A 19,681-nucleotide genomic window follows, 5' to 3' on the forward strand; every position below is an offset into this window, starting at 1 on the left:
TAGGCCCAAGTCCAGGGCCATGAAAGGAAGGACCAGAGGTCAGGAGTGCAGAGGTGTAGGGGAACAGCTGGGCACTGACTTGTAGGCCAGGAAGAGGAGTCGGAAGAGCCCCAAGGCTGTACCTGGCGTACAGTCAGCTCTCAAGATCTGTCAAGTCATGCATGGGCGATTGGATATGTGTTCATGTTAGAAAGATCACCCTCATCAGGCAGCCACAGGGGTCAGTGACTCCATGGACTTCTAGAATCACAAGCAAACTTGGTACATAAGTCACATTTTTTTTCTGAAGAAAGAGCTGAGGCTTCCACCAGATTTTATACTAGAAGCTAGACTAGAGACTCCTGAAGGTAGGGACCATGTCTGTTTTGTTCACTGGTGTGTGCTAAACCTCTTGCAGAGTGCCTGGTACACAGCTGATATTCAGTACAGATATGCTAGAGATACAGAAACAAATTTGCAAAGGGACCCAAAGTCCAGAAAAAGTGGGGACGGGGCAAGAGTGGGACAGAGGAGGAAGAGAAGCTGAAAGCAGGTAGACCAGATAAGAAATGTGCAGAGCAGGGAAAAGAGTACCTCCTTCTAGAGACTTGTTTCCACCTGGAGGGATGGAAAGGACATAGGTGTCAAACAGCAGGGAGTCTGGTTGTGCCACAGGGGAATGGGGAACACAGGAGGGGGCGGAAGGGCTAGAGAGGGCAGAGAGGGATCAGCTGGGTCACTTTGAATCAGAAATGTCTATGGGGTATCTCAGGGGCGATATCTAGAGTTTCCCTAGCAACATGGGGTTGAACTTGGCAAAAAAGCCACTTCCTCCTGGAGATGGAGGCTTGGAGTCTCAGATACCTAAAGCAATGGGAGAGGGTGAAATTACCCACGGGGGTGAGGGAAGAAGGAAAGGTGAGGTCCAAAGCTCAGGAGATTCCAGCATTGATGGCAACTAAGAGAAAGTGGCCAGACTCACAGGAGAACCAGGAGGAGCACCAACAGGGCTAGGGGAGCTGGTGGTCCCATGCCAAGGCTGCTGGGAGGCATGGAACCAGGGAGCTCAGAGGTCCCTGGGGCTTCTCAAGGGCTGCAGCCATGGAGAGCTGGGGGTGCATTGAAAAGACAGATTCCAGCGGGACAGAGCGAGTGGAGGGTGAGGGTGTGGAGTCAGTGGGCAAGAAGCTGAGTGCCTCTGCAACTTGCACGGCGGTAGAGGGAAGAAGAGAGATGGGCCAGCAGCTTGAGGAGGACGGGGTGACAGCAGCGTGTAGGGAGAGCATTTCAGAAGAAAAACCATGGGCGTGGGTTTGTTGGTAGGGAGAGAAAGCTAGAGTTACCCGAGAAAGGAGTGAGTTGGTGGCACTCCGAGGGTGTGTGTGTGTTTGTGTGTGAGCAGGAGTGTGCGGGAGGGTGGGGGTGGGGAGGAGATGGGCAGGTTGTGAATGTGTTTGGCAGGGGGAGCACTCTCTCCTGACTTCTGTTATCTCAGTGAAGTAGGGGAGAGGCCATCTTCTAGAAAGAGAAGACAGGAGGGAGACGGGCCCCAATGGCTTCAGTTTCAAGAAGCCTGTTTGTTCTCTCCAGCTTGGAGTCTGTCTTGGCAGAGTATTGGGAAGGGGTGGCATGGCATCAGAAGGTGAGCCAGGTGGGCACCCTGAATTTCTTGTGGATGCTATAGACTGGCGACACACAGGAACACCCCCTACCCCCTGGGGTCCTCTTGCCACCGCAGTTTCCTTAGGAAACAGCACCTTTCAGCCACAAGTCTTGGATCTAAACCAAATCCTTTCTTACTTACTTTCAGTTTTCCACCTGGACCACTTTCTGGGGTAACCAGTTCTGTCTGTGCTCCCCACTCTTGGAAGGAGAGTCAGGGAGCTGGACGTAGCTCCCAGTCCCCTGACTCCAACAGCCTCCTTCACAGGTCCCAGAGACAAGGCTCAGAGGCAGGCCGTGTACAACCAGGGCCACACAGCAAACCAGGAGCAGTCCAGCCCAGCCCAGCCCTCTTTCTGTCCCTTTCTGTTGTGGGTAGGCTGGGTGTTCTCTAATATCATCCACGTTTACAGTCTGTGAGGGATGAGGAGGAAAATGACAGGAAGGAAGGGAATGGTCGGAAGCCACTCTGGAGCAGGCAGAAAAGACTGAGGGCTCCTCAGCCAGAGAAGAAAGTCCGCCTGGTCCCCAGAGCCAACCGTAGAGATCAGACAGAACATCTGTTTAGCTGGCAGGCAGGAGCTTTTCCCCTTGCTTGTCCTTGAGAGGCAGGAGAAGAGTGGTGGGCTGCCCTTGGACTCTTGGCTTCTCTGGTGCCTGAAACCTCCTGGGTGACCAACCAAGATGGAAGAGAGGCCATTTCCCACAGCCTGGAGACTCAGGGAGCTTCTGGCTCACTTCCCCGGAGCATTGGTTCAAATAAAGACAATTCTCATGTCATGAGGGAAACTGCCTGAGGTACAGATTGCCCCAACACCAATCAAGTATTGCTCTTTTTCCCCTTTCTTAGCTCTCTGACAGGTGACAGCTCACTAAGCTGAGAAGCCAGCCCACCATGTGTGACCTCCTAGAGGCATCTTGATGTCAGGGTATTTTACCACAGATTGCCAAATGATACCAGAGTAAGTCTTTTGAGAAGTTTTAGGGACAAGCTGGCACCTCCCTCAGTAAAACTGACCTTGACAATCAAATTGCTTTCAACTATTCAGAGATGTTCACTGCTTAATTCTTGTCCAAAGGCCCTGGGCCCATGTAACCAGAGGGGCGCAGAGCTGCAGGGAGAAGGCTGGGATGGCAAGTAGGGGAGTGTGGAGAGGGGCTAGGACTGGTTCCATGAACTCTGTCCAGCTCCGGATCCTCCTTCTCAGAAGGAAGGGCAAACTGGCTGGATGGAGGGCAGGCCAGACGCTGCTCACCTGCCGTTGCCATACTTGATGCGAATGTCCCGACTGCGGTTGAGCTCCTTGCCATCCTTGAACCAACGATAGGAGGGCTGGGGGTTACCGGCTGCGGCCTCGCACTTCAGCGATTGCTTCTCACCCACCTGTCCCGTCTGGCTCTTCATCTTCTTCAGCTTGGGCCGGGTGGCTGTGGAGTACAAGGATGTAGGTAAGCGTGGTGGTGGTGGGGGCAGTGCCAAGTCTGAGTCGTGGAGGGTAAGGACCACTGTCCTTGGGCTGGAATTGGGGAAGGAAGGGGTAAGCCTGGGAGCCATCCTGCCTAGTGTCATTTCCTAGTGTAATTCAACAAGCATTTACAGAGTCTGTGATGACATCAATGTAGCTATTGCTTATGGAGTATTTCTTACATACCTGGAATGGTACTAGGAGTTTTACATTAGCCAATGAAACCTTCACAATAACCCCATGAGTTCACAGTGGTGAATAAACCCATTTATGGATGGGGAAACTGAGACTCAGATGGTTAAGCCACTTTCCTAAGATAAGGTGATGGAACTGGGATTCAAGCCTAGATCTCCTTGGCTTCAGTGTTCTTGATCAAATGTCAAGAGGAACCATGCATGGGGCTATACTGGTGGGCACAGGCCCACTCATGGAGGCAAAGCTGCAAATGCCAAGCTGAGAGGCTTTCCCCCATTTTTCTTAAACACCATTCTGTTTCCATATGCCCCAGCATCCCATACTTTACCTCCTTATTCCTTTCCTCAACTCCAAAAAAAAAAAAAGAAAGAAAGAAAGAAAGAAAAGAAAAAGTGTTCTGTTCTCAGGAAGGGCAAGCCAGTGCTCTCTGCTGGAGTGCATAATAATTTCCATTGGTATAGCCCTTTACAGGACATACAATCTCTTCATGCATGCTCTCATTTGGACCCTGAGTCCTGTGAGGCAAGTGTCATACTGACATTGATGGTGAAGATGAGACCCTGAGAGGTTAAGAAACTTGACCAAAGCCATATAGCAAGGCAGCCACGGAGCTGGGACCAAAGCCCAGGTGTCAGGATCTGCAATGTGTCAGGCTGGTAGTAGGCTGGGGTCTGTTTTTGAAGCCTCATCTCTCCTGAGAGATGGCTAAAATCCTTCCAGTAGCAGAAGGAAGGGTCTGCTGGAGCCAGGGAGTTGTCTGGGGACTGACAGGCCCTGTCTAGGTCATTGGTCCTTTCCTTGGCAGCTCAAAGCTCTCGTGATGGGCCAGAGCCAGCTCTGCAGAAAGGCAGATAAGAGGGCCTGGCTTGCAGTTACTTATTAGTACAGTGGAGTGCAGGGCACAGGAAGAAAGGATTACACAGGTTTACACAGATTCTTGTGAAATAATTTTGTTCATTTTTGAAAATTAAGAAATACAGGCAGGTAAAAAAAAAAAAAAGAAGAAAGCAAAACCATCCCTTATCCCAGTACTCATCAACACACACACACACACACACACACACACACACACACACACACACACGCGCACACATGCGCGCGCGCACACACACACACACACACACACACACACACACACACACACATTCTCCATTTTTTAAACATGGGATCAGTGCCAGTAACATGTTTCTTCCATTTAATGAAACAATGTAACCCTTTCACCTGGGTGTTAAATATTAATACTAGTATTTCCCAAACTGAATTCTATAAGACAAGTGTGTCTGGAGAGATGAAAACAGATATTACTTGAGAAGAGGCTTCCATGAACAAACCGGTTTGGAGAACATGTGGGTAAATACAGTAAGTAAGGGCCTTGAAACTTTTTTTTCTTGGAATTCTTAGTGGCACTTTAAGGACATAATGTGGAACAGGTTTTATAATATAACTTATATGTGTATATACTTAAATATTTTCATAGAAAATGTGGGCACATGATTCAAAATTCAAGAAGTGAAAACGGGTATATGGTTTAAAAACCAGCCTCCCTCTAACTTCTGACCATAGCAACACAGTTATCTTTCTAGAAGGCAAGCAATTTTATCAGTTCCTTTGACATTCTTTCAGAGATATTTCATGCATATACAAAAAAAACCCTGGTATTCATGCATACATTTTTGTCCTACAGCATCATTTTTCATGGTTACATAATATTTCTGCCTATCATAATTTATGTAATTGATTCCTGTTGTGGGGCATTTAGCATGGCCTGCCCCCATTACAAACAACAGGAGTCAGCAATCAAATGTCAGGAGTAACCATGCATGGGACCGTATTGGTGGGCACAGGCCCACTCAAGGAGGCAAAGCTGCAAGTGCCAAGCTGGAACATCCTTGCACATATCCAGTGTATATTACTGTATGGGCAGGATGGCTCTAGGCTCAGACTGCCTTGTTCAAATCCAGGCTTTGCTACCTGTTAGCTTTGTGTCCTCGGGTCATTAACTTAATTCTTTTGTGCTTCAGTTTCCTCAGCTGTAAAACACATTGATAAATAACAGCTCTTACCTCATGGGATGATGGTTGTGAGGATTATAATGAGATACGGCATGTGGAGCCTGGCACGCAGAGAGCATTTAATACAGGTTAGCTATTATTGTTATTATTATTCACAATTATTTCCTAAGGCGATCTTCCTAAAAGTGGAGTCGCTACGTCACAGAGAGTGCAATCTTCCTCAGCTTTGCACATTGCCAAATTGCCCTTTGGAGAGGTTGCACCAATTTGCACTCCCCCCAGTGAATGACAGTGCCTGTTTTTTCCACACCCTCACCACCACAAGGTATTATCATGTCTTTAATCTTTGCCAATTAGCTAGGCAAAAGATAACGTCTCTTTGTTGTTTTAATTTGCATTTATTTGATTACTGATGAGGCTGAACATTTTTCATAAGTGTATTGGCTCATTGTATTTCTTCTTTTTGAATTGCCTGTTCATGCCCGCAGTCTGTTTTTCTATGGAGTGCTCATCTTCTTACTGATTTGTAAGAGCTTTTTATAAATATTAAGGCTATTAACCTTTGTTACAATGGTTTTTCCCCTGGTTACCTGCTTCTCAAATCTGACTATTTTTTTTTTTTTTGAGTTGGGAGTCTCACTCTGTTGCCCAGGCTGGAGTACAGCGGCACACTCACAGCCACTATAGCGTCGACCTTCTGGGCTCAGGTAATTCTTCTGCCTCAGTCTTCAAGTAGCTGGAACTACAGGCACGTGCTACCACACCCAGCTAAGTTTTGATTTATTGTAGAGACAAGGTCTCACCAAGTTGCCTGGGCTGGTCTCGAACCCGTGGGCTCAGGCAATCCACTCGCCTCAGCCTCACAAAGTCCTGGGATTACAGGCTGAGCCACTGAGCCCAGCCAGCACCCAAAGTTTTATATGCATCAACCTATGAATCTGTGGGGCTTTCTGGAACTTCAGTATTCGAAGTGTGATTGAAGTCCTGCTTCAGTTTCCTTCCACTGTTCATCTCCTCCTTCCTTCACCTGCTCTGGAATCCCCAGTTACTCCTTACAGGCCTTAACCTTGGATGCTAATAAGAATCACATGAGAGGTTTTAAAGCTTAGGTAGATGCCTGAGACATATCCTAGGCATTCTGAAGCAGAACCTGTGAGTGTGGGTTTTAAAGGGCTCCTCAGGTGTGTTCTTAACTTTTCTTTGAAATGTAACATACAGTCAGGAAAGCGCACATATTAGAAGTGTATAGCTCAATGTCTGGCTGCAAACTGAACACATACGCACAAGTGACTTTGCTCTAAGGTTGGGTTGACACCTGGTGATCTAACCTCTTGGTCATGTAGGGATCTCCAACTAGTTTCCTCCCACTTCTTGTAAATTGAGGATACAGAGAGTTCTTCTCAGTTTCTAAAGTGTCCCCTTCCCTCACTTGGAGTGTGTTTATTTTTCTCGCAATTCTGAGACAAGGAAACCCCCTGCCCCTACCACCACAGGCCACCTCCCTCCCAACGAGCCAGGGTGGGGATGGTGGTTGTACCTGGGGGGTTGGGGGGAGAAGGAGCAGTGGTTACTCTACCATCTTATTTCCTGACGTATGCTCTGGTGCAATACTATGCATGGAGCCCGAAGCTACTGCTTATTGGTGGTGGTGATGGGCTAAGGGGATGTGATATGTAGAGACTGATCCCAACAATAGCAGGCACGGCCCCTCATCAGAGGGCCGGAGGAACTGGGGGCTCCAAAGCCATTCCTTGTCACCAATGGAAAACATGGACCACATTTCAGATCACAATGTGCCCACTCCATTTAGTGAGAACCCCATTGACTCAGCAGTCATTTCTTTTTCTTTCTTTCTTTTTTTTGAGTTGGGGTATCACTCTGTCACCCAGGCTGGTGTGCATTGATGTGATCCTGGCTCACTGCAGCCTCAAACTCCTGGACTCAAGAGATCCTTCAGCTTCAGCATCCCAAGTGGCTGGGACTATAGGTGTGTACCAGCAAGCCTGGCTAGTTTTTTGTGTTTTTAGAGATAAGGGCTTGCCATGTAGCCTAGGCTGGTCTTGAACTCCTGGGCTCACACTGTCCTCCTGCCTTGTTCTCGCAAACTGCTGGGATTACAGGTAAAGTCACCCTGCCTGGCCGGCTCTTGATAGTCCACTCACTTTAGAATAGCCCCATCTCATTTCCTTGTTTCTCATTCATTCATTCCCAATGAATTCATTCATTAATTCTTTCAATCATGCCAGGCACTGCTTGGGTATACAGTAGTAAATCAGAGAGATAACGTCCTGCTTATAGGGAGTCTTCATTTTAGTGAGGGGGATAGACAATAAGCCGATAATCAACAGGGAATATGAGGCTATAATAGGCAGTAGGATAAAGGCCCTAATGTGGGCATGATCTGGGTATGTCCATGGGGGTAAAGAGGCATACGTGGCCAGACCCTAGCCATCAGAGGCACGACTCTAATTCAGAGGCCTAGGCAGGGCCAGTGACATGGGGCTGTGGGAGCCAGGATGAGCAGTCCGGATTTGTTTTGCATGTTTGTTTGTTTTAAACTTTTTATATGCATACTAGAAAATTTTAAATTACAGATATGGGCTACATTATATTTCTATTGGACAGTACTGGTCTAAAAGATGACAAAATAAAAATAACCATACATTTAGATCATGCCACGTTCTTTACAAAGAGCTTTCTTTTATAGATCTTAGCGGTTCCTCGCAGGCATCATCTGTGAAGCTAAAAGCCACATCTCCTTCTCTAGTAACATCTAGTTTTGGTCCCTGCTCACAGAAATCCTAGTTCACAGTGATCTGAAAACCAGGGTGAGGCAAACTTTGTAGGCTGTGTTTTTTTTTTTTTTTTTTTTTGCAACAGGAAAGTTCCTGACAGTGGCAGTAGTTCAGGTGGGAGGGAAGAGAAGAAAGCAAGCCAGATGGTCTTGGAACAATGCTCAGATGACTTCTGCACCCTCACTCCTGCACCCAGAGCCCTGCCAGGCTTTCCACAGCAAGGACCAGGGTGACCTCCCCAAGATGGCCCTGGATTTGTTTTGTAGGTGTGATGGGAAGGCACTAGAGGCTAACAAGTTGGGGAATGACCTGATCTTACATTCTGCATTTTAAGCTCATTCTTTTTTAATTTTTTTTAAGCTCATTCTTATCCTGAGCCACCGTCATGCCCTTCCATGTGTCTTCCAGTCATCAGATCCAGTACCAGCCCCCAGGGTCACTTGGGACAAGGCTGAGAGACTAGTCACACAGCAGATTTTGTACACCTAGAGACAGCTCTCATGGGGCCTCAGACATGACTGGGCTAGCCTCAACCCCCCACATGGACACCCTCTCTGAGCTAGGTCTGGTATTGTTTGTGTCTCTTTTACAGCCCAGGGTCCAGAATGCAATGCTGGTGCGTAACCATTGTATCACATCCTGAGAGTGTCTTAGGGTCAGAGCTGAACAAAGCAGAAGAACAAGCTTTCTGGGATGGATGGAATCTGTCAAAGCAAAAATTGAAGCAACACAGTTGGCAGGTACTCATTCCCATTCAGTTGACATGGATTTGCTGAGTACTGATTAGGAGCTAGGCTCTGTGCTTTGTTCCAGACAGAAACAACCTAGCCATATATGCAGTAACCACCTATGCCCCCACAATGAGTTCAGCTTGTCCATCCCCCTCTGTTACTGTTTTGTTACATAAGAAATTTCATTTTTTGCTATAACAAATTATACAAGGAAAAAGAAAAACACATTTAAATCAATTCAATTACCACCAGAGAGAAAACCACTGTAGGCATTTTCAAATATCTCCCGAAAGACTTTTCTCTCTAAAATGCTTTATATTCTAGTTTTCTCAGTCAATATATTGTAAAACCATTTTTCCAAGTCTAGAAATATATATCTAAATCATTTTAATGGCTGCATACTATTTCAATGTACAGATGAATTTGTTTGGTTGTTCCCAACATTCTGCTAACAGTAATAACACTGTGATGAATTTCTCTACAAATTCAGTTTTGTGGCTGAGGGAGGAGCAGCAGTCCGAGAGCTGTGTGTATTTCCCCACACAGAAAGGGGTGTCTCACAGGTCTCTCACATAGAGATTGGACAAAGGAGAGGCCCTAGGCAAAGGCAAGAGGAAGATCGAAGTGCCCAAGAGGGGGTGGAAATTCCCAGCACCAAGCCCATGACCATCACCGACACCTGCTGCCTGTGGCTGTTCCCTCCCTGCAGATGGAGGGGGTAGACGAAGAGTGGCTGGGCTAGATGGGCCCTTGGGTGCTGGGCAGCTCTCCCTTCCCCTAGGTCTCCTCCTCAGACCAAGCCCCCTCTGCTGAGGTCCCATACTCCTTGGGAAGGAGCAAGGCCTGAGGCTACTTCATCCAGTTCCCTTCCTGTTGGGACAATGCTCACTTAAGCAGCAGGACTTGAGTTATGGAGTGGGGGCGTGGGAGTATGAGGAGGTCTTCTTTGGCCTTTTTATAAGAACAAGAGAAAGGTCTCTCAGGGATGACCCAGGTCTCCACAAACAGATGTCCCTCGAGGACGAGTTCCATAAAACCTTAGGGCACATGCCCACAGTTGCCACAAGTTTGGTCATGGGGTACCTGCTGGTTTCTGCTTCCTAACACCTGGTGCCAAGCCAGGGCATTGGGCCTGTGTCTGTTTGACAGGTAATCCCCAGAAAGCACCTCATTAAAGATAGTGACAACAGCAACAACAACTAGGGCTGCTCCTTTCCCACATCCCAGCCCTGAGGCCAGGAGGTGCCGCTGCTGCCAGCAGCTTGACCTCATTCCTCTCATTGGTGGGCGGTGGGTGTGGAGCCTGCAGAGATCTGAGAGCAAGACAGACGCCCAGGACATGGCCGGGCAGCCCAGCTGGGAGGACCTGGCGCTGCCTTTCTCCCAGCACCCAAGGGGCAGGGACAGTGGACTCTTAAAAGAGTTAATGATCCTCACCGCATGACTAAGGCTGAGCAGTCCCCTTTGCAGGGAAACATCTGGAGACAATGCTGCCAGCCGGCCTGGCATCAAAGTTTCCCACTGTCCTGCTGCTGGCGGGCTGCGGGCCGGCCCCCTCCCCATCCCTTCCCACCCACAAAGTGACTGCAACCTATTGGAGGTTAATTACAGACTCCAAGTTCAAATGAGAAAGAAAGAAAGAAAGAAAAAAAAAAACTAAACTAAAAACACAGCTGATTAAGTGGCACAGAAAGCCTGCTCTGTGAAATGGGCAGTCAGGCATCCTCCCCACAGCCCGCAGAAGAGCCATTTGACACTCACAGGACAGGCCTCCCAAAGGGAGTGTGTGCCCTGCTGGGCCACTTGGCTTTCCCTGAGCCGCATTTTCTTGGCCATCCAGGCCCAGCCTGGTGCCTGGGCTTGCCTTGCCCTCTTCTTACATCCATTCAACAAATATTCATATCCAACAGTCCCCAGGGATATGGTGCTGAACGAAGCAACTTGCCCTTGCCCTCGGTTGGGCTCTGCCTCCTGTTTAGGGCTCTCATGGAAGCTAGGAAGGGAGCAGAGGCTCAAATAGGGCCATTTCCCTGCACCAGCGAAAGCCAGCTGAGGCCTGATAAGCCGATCCACTTTCAGCTCAGCAGACCAGGTGCCTGGCACCTCAGCTGCAAGGTAGAGAAGAGCCCAGTGTCTGACTGTGGATGAGAGCCCAAGAGAGAGGCAGATGCTATGCTAGGAAGGTAGGCAAAGAAGGAGGGGAAAGGGGGAACGAGGAGGAAACAGAACTCGGCAGCACCAAGACCAACAGAAATGATTTCTGTTTTAAATTTTCACTGTCCATTCAGAAGCACCCAGCCACTGATACCCAACTCTATAATTCAAGAACAGAACATGCATAGGCCTAGCCTGATCACCAGGGCCAACCCTATGCCCAGCTCCTGCTCCTCTACTGGGAACCAGATAACCTGAGAGAAACACTGGCCTCAGGGCTCTACCAAGGCCAGGGAGAGATGCTCGGCCCCCAGGGCCAGGCAGGTCATGCCGCAGTGAACCACCCAAGCTCAGGCCTGAGATACAGGTACATGAACAACAGAGATGGGAGAGGGAGGAGAATGTCACCTATGTCTGGAGATAGATTGCACAGGTTCACGGAGCAGGGCTCCAGTTGCCGGGGTAGGCATGGGGCACTCAGCACGGACACCTCAGTCTCCTTGTGTTCTTACCAGTGCTTGGGGCACAGGCTAAAGACACTAGAGCTGGCACAGAGGAAGCAGTGCAGGGACAGAGGAAAGAATGGCAGCTGAGGACACAGCAGTTTAGGTCTTTGTCCCAGTCTCCCAGTTGTTCAGCTGTCTGCCCTTAGGTAAGGAGTTTGGCCTCTCTGGGCCTCAGTTGACTCATCTATAAACCATACTCTCTATTTTAGAGTGAAGGAGTAAGAGAAGAGAAGGAGGGATGGAAGGCTTCTGACCATTATCATCTCTTCAGCGACTGGGGTCAGAGGTCAAGGACAAAGTAGAAATGACAGTTCTGGAAAACTGTTACCATTTGCCCAGACTCTGCTTAATCTTCACTCTTGGGGAAGGTTGGGCTCCGAGGCAAAGTCTTGGCCCTGGCCCAGAAAAACCCTCCGTGGAGAGAACTTACTGTTGGTGAGTTAGGCCATCCCATACTTCGGGGATTCAGAGAGGGCTGAGGAGGGGATCCCAGAGCCCTAATCCCTTTTGGGGTGGGCCTGCTCTTCCTGTCTTCTCAGCCTGACCAGGGAACGTTGTTTCTGAAGCTCTGGGTCTTAGGGAAATGTAGCCAGGGGTAGGGGAAGCAGGAGGCACCTTGTACACGCAGACAAGACTGGCTTCTCAAACTGGGACACGTGCAAAGTCACAGGATGATCTCTGCACTTCTTTCTGAGGATCTGCCAAGCTCATTAATAAGGAAATGAAGCACCTTTGTGTTAAAACAAAAAGACATATGATGGACAGGAATGTCACACTCATGTGGATTTTTAAGATAAAAATACAAAGCTTCAAAGAGATGTTGGGTTTCGGGGGAAAGGTCTCAGTAGGCCTGATGCAGTTCTAGAACAGGCCTCCAGACGCCCTGTCTCCTTTCCTTCAAAGTCAACTACAAGTGTGAAAGCCCTGACTTAGGCACTCTGGGGGCCTGGGAGGGCTGAGATGTGGTCCTTGTGGTCCAGGTGAGGGACTGGAAAGAACTTTCCCCAAAACGAATGCCTGCCTCCATAAGTATTTAGTCCCTAGCTTAAGCATAACAAGTGGAAAACCTGTTTCTCTATCTTCTCTCCCAAGACCACTCTTTCTTCTGGGCTCCCACTTTCAGTCAGTCACCTTGTTATCTGTGACAATCCTGTGTCTCTCTTGACTCACCCCAGAGGTTGAGTCCATTCAACTTCCACCAAGCCTCTTATTCTCATAATCCACCATCAATGGCCAGGCCCTGGTTCAGACCACACGGTGCCCCGTGCTCCCAGTACCACTATGCTAGCAGTGTACACCTGGCAGAATCATCTCACCAGGGCCCACAGCCATTCAGAAGCCTTCCTTGGCTCTCCAATGTCTGTAGAGAAATGCTGCCTACCTTTCTTGCCTGGCAGTCAGGCCCTCAGTGGGTGGGCCGCTTTCCAAACGCACCTCCCTACATTTCCCCTACCACTTCCCTTTAGGAATTTGATGTTCCAGGCAAAACAAATCACAGGTTGCTTGCCAAACATGCCTATTCAGTCCTGCCTCCAGGCCCTCTGCTCCTGCTTCCCCCAAGTGCCATTTTCCACAAGAAACAGTTCAGAGGGTCAGACACACTGGCTGGGGGGGTCAGACAGATATCAGTGCACATTTTGGCTCTGCCCAGTGTCTTGTACAACTAGGCAAATGACTTAGCCTCTCTGAGCCTTCATTTCCTTGTCTGTGAAACAATCTCATCCACCTTTTAAGATTCTGGTGAGAATTAAATGGAGGCAACATATGTCAAGAACGTAGCACTCTGCCTGGAACAGAGAGATAGCTTAATAACTGGCGGTTCTTATTAATCTAAATCCCTGAAGATTTCAGATGCCACCGTCTTTTGTAATCCACACAGCTGGAAGCAGCCTCTGTCCCACACAAACTCCCTTAACCTTTCACCTGCTCTTTTTGGTGCTTCTCACCTTGGAGCAAACCAAGTTTTTATCTTTCTAAACTGTGGGGGTCTGGGAGAGGGGATGTGTTGGAGCATCGCTTTGTTCCTGGTGTCTGGCACTGAGTAGGTGCTCACTGAGCACAGGCTGAGCAAAAGAATTAATGATGTCAGGTTGGACTGTGACTGATGGGTGCCTCAGAGCAACCCAGTTCGAGGCTGCTGCAAGCACTCATGAGAGGGTGGGGCCCCTTCACAGCTAATCCCAGAGCCCTTTCCTACCCAACACTCCTCCCCAACTCACCCCTCTCCCTCTTCCCCAGCCCCAAAAAGTATTTGCCTCAGAAGAGCAGAAGTTGGGGGTCTCTGAAAGGGCCTACAATTGCCCAACCCCAAGGGGCTCCAGCCTAGGCAGGAAGCTCAGCCAGGTTGACCTCCTTCCATGAGACCGACCCTCTTCAAAGGGAAGGGGTCAGGTAGGTCTCCATGTAGAGGGGTGAACGTCCTCATTCATTTGTTCCTTCAAGTATGGATTGAGCATTTAGCACATTTCAGGTGCTGAGGATCAAGTTGATGTGGCCTCAACTCTGGTAGAGAGTCTTGCTGAATGGGGTATGCTCAGACAGTGGGATCAGTATAATAACAACAGGGAGGCTCTAGGTGCTGAGGGGCATGGGGGATGCGCTCCTGCTCCCCCCCCTTGGGGGGTGGGCAAAGAGGCCCTGTGGAGGAAGTGAAGCCTATACGGGCCTGGAGGATGAGCAGGAGTTGGCTAAGAGAAGGGAGCGTGTGTACCAGGCAAGGGGAACGGCAGGTCCACAGGAACAAAGCAGGAGGGAAACACAATGCACTCAAGGAATGGAGAAAAACTCCATCTGACTGGCTTGCAAGGTGTGAGGGGTGAGACCGGAGGCTGCAGTGGTTGAGAAGGAGGGTGCCTCAGAAAGCTGTGGCCCTTGTTCTTGTCCTGCAGCTGCCAAGTCCTTTGCTTTGTCTGTTGGTGAATTTCCTTCCCTGGGCCTCAGTTTCCCCATTTGTACAGTGAAGGGAGTGAACTATGAGTTCAGATTCAGCTTTGCCTGGCTGCACCAGAAGTCACCACCCCCTGGTCAGGCCCAAACTTCCAGAATCCTTTCAAAGCTGGCAAGCTGTCCTGAGGAAAAGGCCACGGCCCCCTCTACCCATCCATAACCACATGCACATCCTGATGGGATCACTGCAGGAGCTCCTGAAAAATGGGTGGCTGTGATACCTGAAGAGCAGCTCGGGTCACCTTCCTGCTCAGAATCTGTTACTCCCAGCTGATTCAGAGATGGCTAAGCCTACCAGCCTGGCATTCAAAAACCCCACTGGCCCTGGTGGTCCCTCCCTTCTACACTCCATGTTGGGCAGCATATCTTCAGGACTGCACTTTGGTTCCCAAACATCCTCTGTTCTTCAGCCACCACATTTGCTCAAGTGGCTTCTTCAATCTGAACATCTAGCCCCTTTACCACTGTCCTCCCCATGCTCCAAAGTCAGCTTCAACCCTATCTCCTCCTCCATGAAGCCTCCTCAGAGTCCTCTGGTTGGACATCGTCTCTTCTACCCATTCTGGGCCATCTCCTGCCAGGGTCAGTCTTGCAACTGGAATGAGGTCTGTCCATGTCTATCTTGCCCCTCAAGGTGGCAAGCCCCTTCCCCAATGACAGGATCTTAGCCAGCATGGCAGCTGTGCATTGCACCTGACACTGAGAAGCTAGACAGACGTCTATGGAACTGACAGGCTCTCTACAGGGCTTTGCTCTGGATAGCTGGGCCACTTAGCCCAACCAGTAGTTCTCAAACCTGAGCACGCATCATAATCAACTGTGGGGCTGGCTAAAACACAGATTACTGTCCCCCATCCCTATAGTTTCTGTCTCAATAAGACAGGGGTTGAAGTCCCCAAATTTGTATTTCTAACAAGTTCCCAGTCTGTGTCTTAAATCAGGTTTCCACTAACTTATGTCCTTTGCACAACGGGCTCCATAGGACCAGATAACTACCCAGTCTGGTGCTAGATCTAGACCAGGCTGGTCTCTCTGGACCCCCAGCCTGGTTTCTGGTGAGGCCATTTGACCATCATAACCTCTAACTTCCTGGGAGCTCCTGCCTGTTAGTGTGGCCTCCGGGCTACCCTGCTGTGCCAGCGTCCATGGACCCTGTTTACACTTTACTGCCATAGTCACACTGCAAGCTCCTTGTGAGGGCAGAGACTCTACCTGCTCAACTCTGTATTCTTCAAACCCTACCATAAAGCCCAGGAAGTAATCTGACCAGCTGGTCAGCTGGGGAGGACCTGCACTAACACATGGACCAGCAGAGATCTTCTGCCCTCACGTTTTTCTTGATGGGCCTAGAACGTGGAAGAGCCCAGAGCCAGGTAGGCTGTGCATGGTGGTGGCAGGGCAGGAGACAGAACTGAACTTAAGATCCTATCCCACCACTAAGTCACGGTTGATCACAGCAAGTCATGGCTCAGTTTTCCCTGCCTCAGTTTTCTCATCTGAAAAGTGAGGAGGGTAAAATAATACCTATACTCTATAGAATCAGCATTGGCATGTAGTGAGTGCTAAGTAAATGACAGTTGCCTCCTATACAAGCTGGGCACAGACATGTTCTTAGTTCTTGGAAAATACTTTCTTTCCCTGGTGAATTCCTATTCACTATCCAGGCTCAGCTCAAATGTCACCTCCTCTGTGAAGTCCTCCCTGCACTCTCTCAGAAGAACAAAGCATTCCTCTCCTCACCATACTTTGCATATTGATCTCTGTCTGGCCTTACATTTGGTTCCAATCATAGGTAGTTGTGTAAGGATCTGTTTCTCTGAGCTTTTGGGGGACAGATGCTGTGGTTTACTCACATAGTAAATGCTCAGTTAATGCCTGCAGAATTGAGGACACAAAAGTGAGCGAAAGCACATGCAGTCTCTGTAGTTACCACATGGCCAGGGCGTGCAAGTCTTGAATGCATGGCTGGGCTGGAGGAAGAGTAGGAAGATAGGCTGCCACTTGCCTCCCACTAAGTAATGGAGGGTGTGCTACAGGCTCAGAAATGGTGGGAAAGCATAATGAGAAGACGGTTAATGGGGCCCAGATCTCAAGGCTTGGCAATGCTCTGCCAGAGTTCTTTTCATACAAAGCCCATCTTCTCTGCACCAACAGTCTCTCAGGCTGGCCTGGCAGACCAGAGAGTGGAGTAGGGCTGCAGGAATGAGTGGGGCTGACAGCACCTTTTCCCCCAAATACTGCTCACTCTGGCACTGTCCTAAGGTCGGGCTATGCTGACTTGGTCTTGAAGCTCCCAGCATGAAGGGCAGAGGACAGTAACAAGGGTCACTTTGGTGTTCCTGCCAATATCAGAGCCCAAAGGATTCTGCGTCCCAAGAGGCTGCTGCCTCTTCCTCCAGCAACTTACAGAACCCACAAAGGCCAGGGGGCCTAGGTCTCCCCTGGCGGGAAGGAAGGGTTCAGTTTATACTCTCGTAAGGGAGACTATCCCCTCTGCAACCTGAAGCCCACAGTCCAATTTTATTTCCATCCCAGACCTCCTGGTCATTCGATTCTCCCATCCCAGGTGACTCACCACCCTATTCCAGCCCACTGCGGTGCCAATCTGGAAAGACTAGTGTTCTCTGTCCCCTCTTCACCCCTGCCAAATGCCTGGCCCTGGACTGAGGACTGATGAGTCCTGGTCTGTAAACTGCTTTGAGCTCTCAGGATGAAAGACTGTTGGGAAGTACAAAGTCACTCTCTGCTTGTTGTTATTGTTCCTAATGAACCCCGAGGTGCCAGAGAGCCAGAGCAGAGCACAAGACATAGGCTTAATCCTAGAGTGGTAGGAGGATGGCTCCAGGTGCCTGGCTCAGCAGGGTCAGCCGGGGGCCAAGACCAGGGTGGGAGGCTGTCTGAGGTAACCCCCAGATGTGGCTCAGACATATACACACAAGCACATCCTACTTTGGACCCGGCCCTGGACAGCCCAAGGACGGGAGTTTGGTTTAGAAGTCTAGGGATCATCTTTGTCAGAGGTGGGAGACCGGAAAGATGGGAAAGACCTTACAAGGATTTCTTTGTGTCCAGGGAATTCCAATGAGATGTGTCCAGAGTTCTCAGCTAGTGATGCTAGTCTACTCTGGGACATCCCGAAAGGTCAAAGTCTGCCCCATGCCTTCCTGTGGGCAAATGCAGATTTCCAACTCACTAGGGAGGGAATATCTCCATCAATCTCTGACCAGTCTATCAAGGGGTATGCAGAAAAGGCCAGTAACTTAGAATCTAATTCCAAAGTCATTCTCTAAAACAACACAGCACCTCCAGGGATTATCATTTTCTTTAAGGCCAGTTCTCCCCATCCTCCCCAATCTTGCAGCTCTCCTCCTCTGGGGGTTCTCAGAGACACAGGTCCTGAGGGCTGAGGCTCTGCCCTTTCCATGTAGAAGGTGAGAGCTGAGAGCACAGTGCATTTCTAGAGACTGAGAGACAGGGCAGGCAGTGCCTGAGGTCACACAGAGGCACAGCAGGGATGAACCTCAGGTGCCTGGCTTCCAGCTGTACCATTTCACTAAACCACGAGTGGGCTTATAACCCCTCAACACTGCTGCCAAGGCTGGCAAGGCTCTGCCCCTGGGACAAGAGGAAATGGGGGGTGGGGGTCCATACCAGGCGGCGGCTCCACAGACTCTCAGTGAGTCATGGACTGGAGCTCACACCTGCAGTTCAGCCCCACCCAGCCCTCCTGTACTGAGTGAGGCAGGGGAAAGCCCATTTCCTCACCCTGGCCTGGGTGCGTGTGGAGGGAGGGATCCCCTCCTGCTGTTTGCTAAGGAGTTGTTGGAGGGCACTGAGTGTGGTCAAGGACTGAGGATTAATTAATTAACAGTCCTTTCTCCCTCCCGTCCTTCCTCCTTCCCACTTTCCAGATTGCCTCCCCACATCTAAGCTGAAGGTGTCAGTGCATTCCTTGCTTACTCTTTCATGCTTGTTTCCCTGGCACTAGCAGTCCCCACCGGCGGAAGCCCACCATGTGTCTCGCTACCAGCTCAGCTCCTGCATCCTTGACATTGAGAGGGTGTCCGTACCCGGCCAACCTTCCAAGATGCCCAAGACGAGATGGGCATGAGACAGGGAGTAACGACGGGGCTCACTGAGCCAGTTTCCATACACTTTTGATCATGGTCTCACATTGGAAGCCCATCCCACACTGCGGGAGCACAGCTTGGGCTGACCCATATACAATTCACAGCAGACCAACAGTGTCCTGAGGGAAGGCTCCCAGACACGTGTGCCCAGCAGAAATGGGCAAAGAGGCTTTCTTTAAAAAGAAGAGAACACAGTTCTGGCCTTTATCTTTCCTTAGCTGCTTCTCTCTACCAGGCTGAAGATAGTAGTTGACTCTTAGGCTCTTCCCAATAAAGGGATCCCAGAGTCTTGCTATCTCCTCCCCCCTCACTATACAGAAATCCAGGAAAGGAAAAGGGATTTGGTCAAATTCTCAAGCACAATTGAAGCCTCCCAACTTCCAGTCAGCTCTCTTTTGAAGGCATTTTTATGTTGCCGCTCTGGTGGGAACTCCACAGAGATCTAGCGAGATAGGCATCATTGTCCAGAGGAGGCTAGTTTAAAGCCCAAAGTCTTATCTCTGGAACCTACTTTGTGACTTCAACCTCAGTAAGCCTCCTTACTCCCTCTGTAGAATGGAGATAGGACCACCTGCCCCCAGGATTGTTAGGGGGATTAAATGGTGATGAAGCTCTTGAACACACCTCGCTTGCTGACCAGTGCAAAATAGACCTTAGCAAAACGCTTGCCTGGGGAAGAAAAAGAGAAGCGAGGACCCAGGGTCTCCCCAGCTGGGCCCTGTGCAAGCCTGGTTCTACAGAAGAGGCCGAACCTCCCCAGGCCCACTCCCACAAGCTCAAGACCAGCGCACTCCCGCTCACCCTGGGAGGACACAGCTCTGTTCCCCCAGATGGGGACAGGATCCCAGAGCCCAACAGAGCTACTTCTGAAGACCCCAGGGGGACGACTGCCCACGTCTGGTCCAGTTCTGAGGGACATACCTGTCACAGGAGCAGCGGCTCCCGACTCCTGGGGTTCGCGAACCGGCCGGGGCGACCCTCCGAGTCCCCGGAGTTGGCGGCGCCCGTACCCCGGTCCAATGGCCGAGCAGGACCGACGGAGGTGTGGCACCCGGGAGGGGACGAGCCGAAAGCACGCCGGGCTCGGGATCCTTCCGAGGAAGGG

At 50.0% G+C, this 19,681-nt stretch overlaps 1 protein-coding gene across 1 annotated transcript in view; it reads right to left on the reverse strand.

Moving 5' to 3' along the window:
• Nucleotides 1–19,681, reverse strand: part of NRG2 (neuregulin 2) — a 192,686-nt gene that overhangs the window by 34,322 nt on the left and 138,683 nt on the right. Inside the window, exon 2 of the mRNA XM_008056141.2 lies at nt 2,898–3,069. Coding sequence (XP_008054332.1) covers nt 2,898–3,069 — 172 coding nt within the window. The remainder of the gene's footprint in view (nt 1–2,897; nt 3,070–19,681) is intronic.

This window comes from Carlito syrichta, unplaced genomic scaffold, assembly GCF_000164805.1.
Source record: "Carlito syrichta isolate Samal-C Ts95f unplaced genomic scaffold, Tarsius_syrichta-2.0.1 Scaffold302231, whole genome shotgun sequence".
Lineage (NCBI taxonomy): Eukaryota > Metazoa > Chordata > Mammalia > Primates > Tarsiidae > Carlito > Carlito syrichta.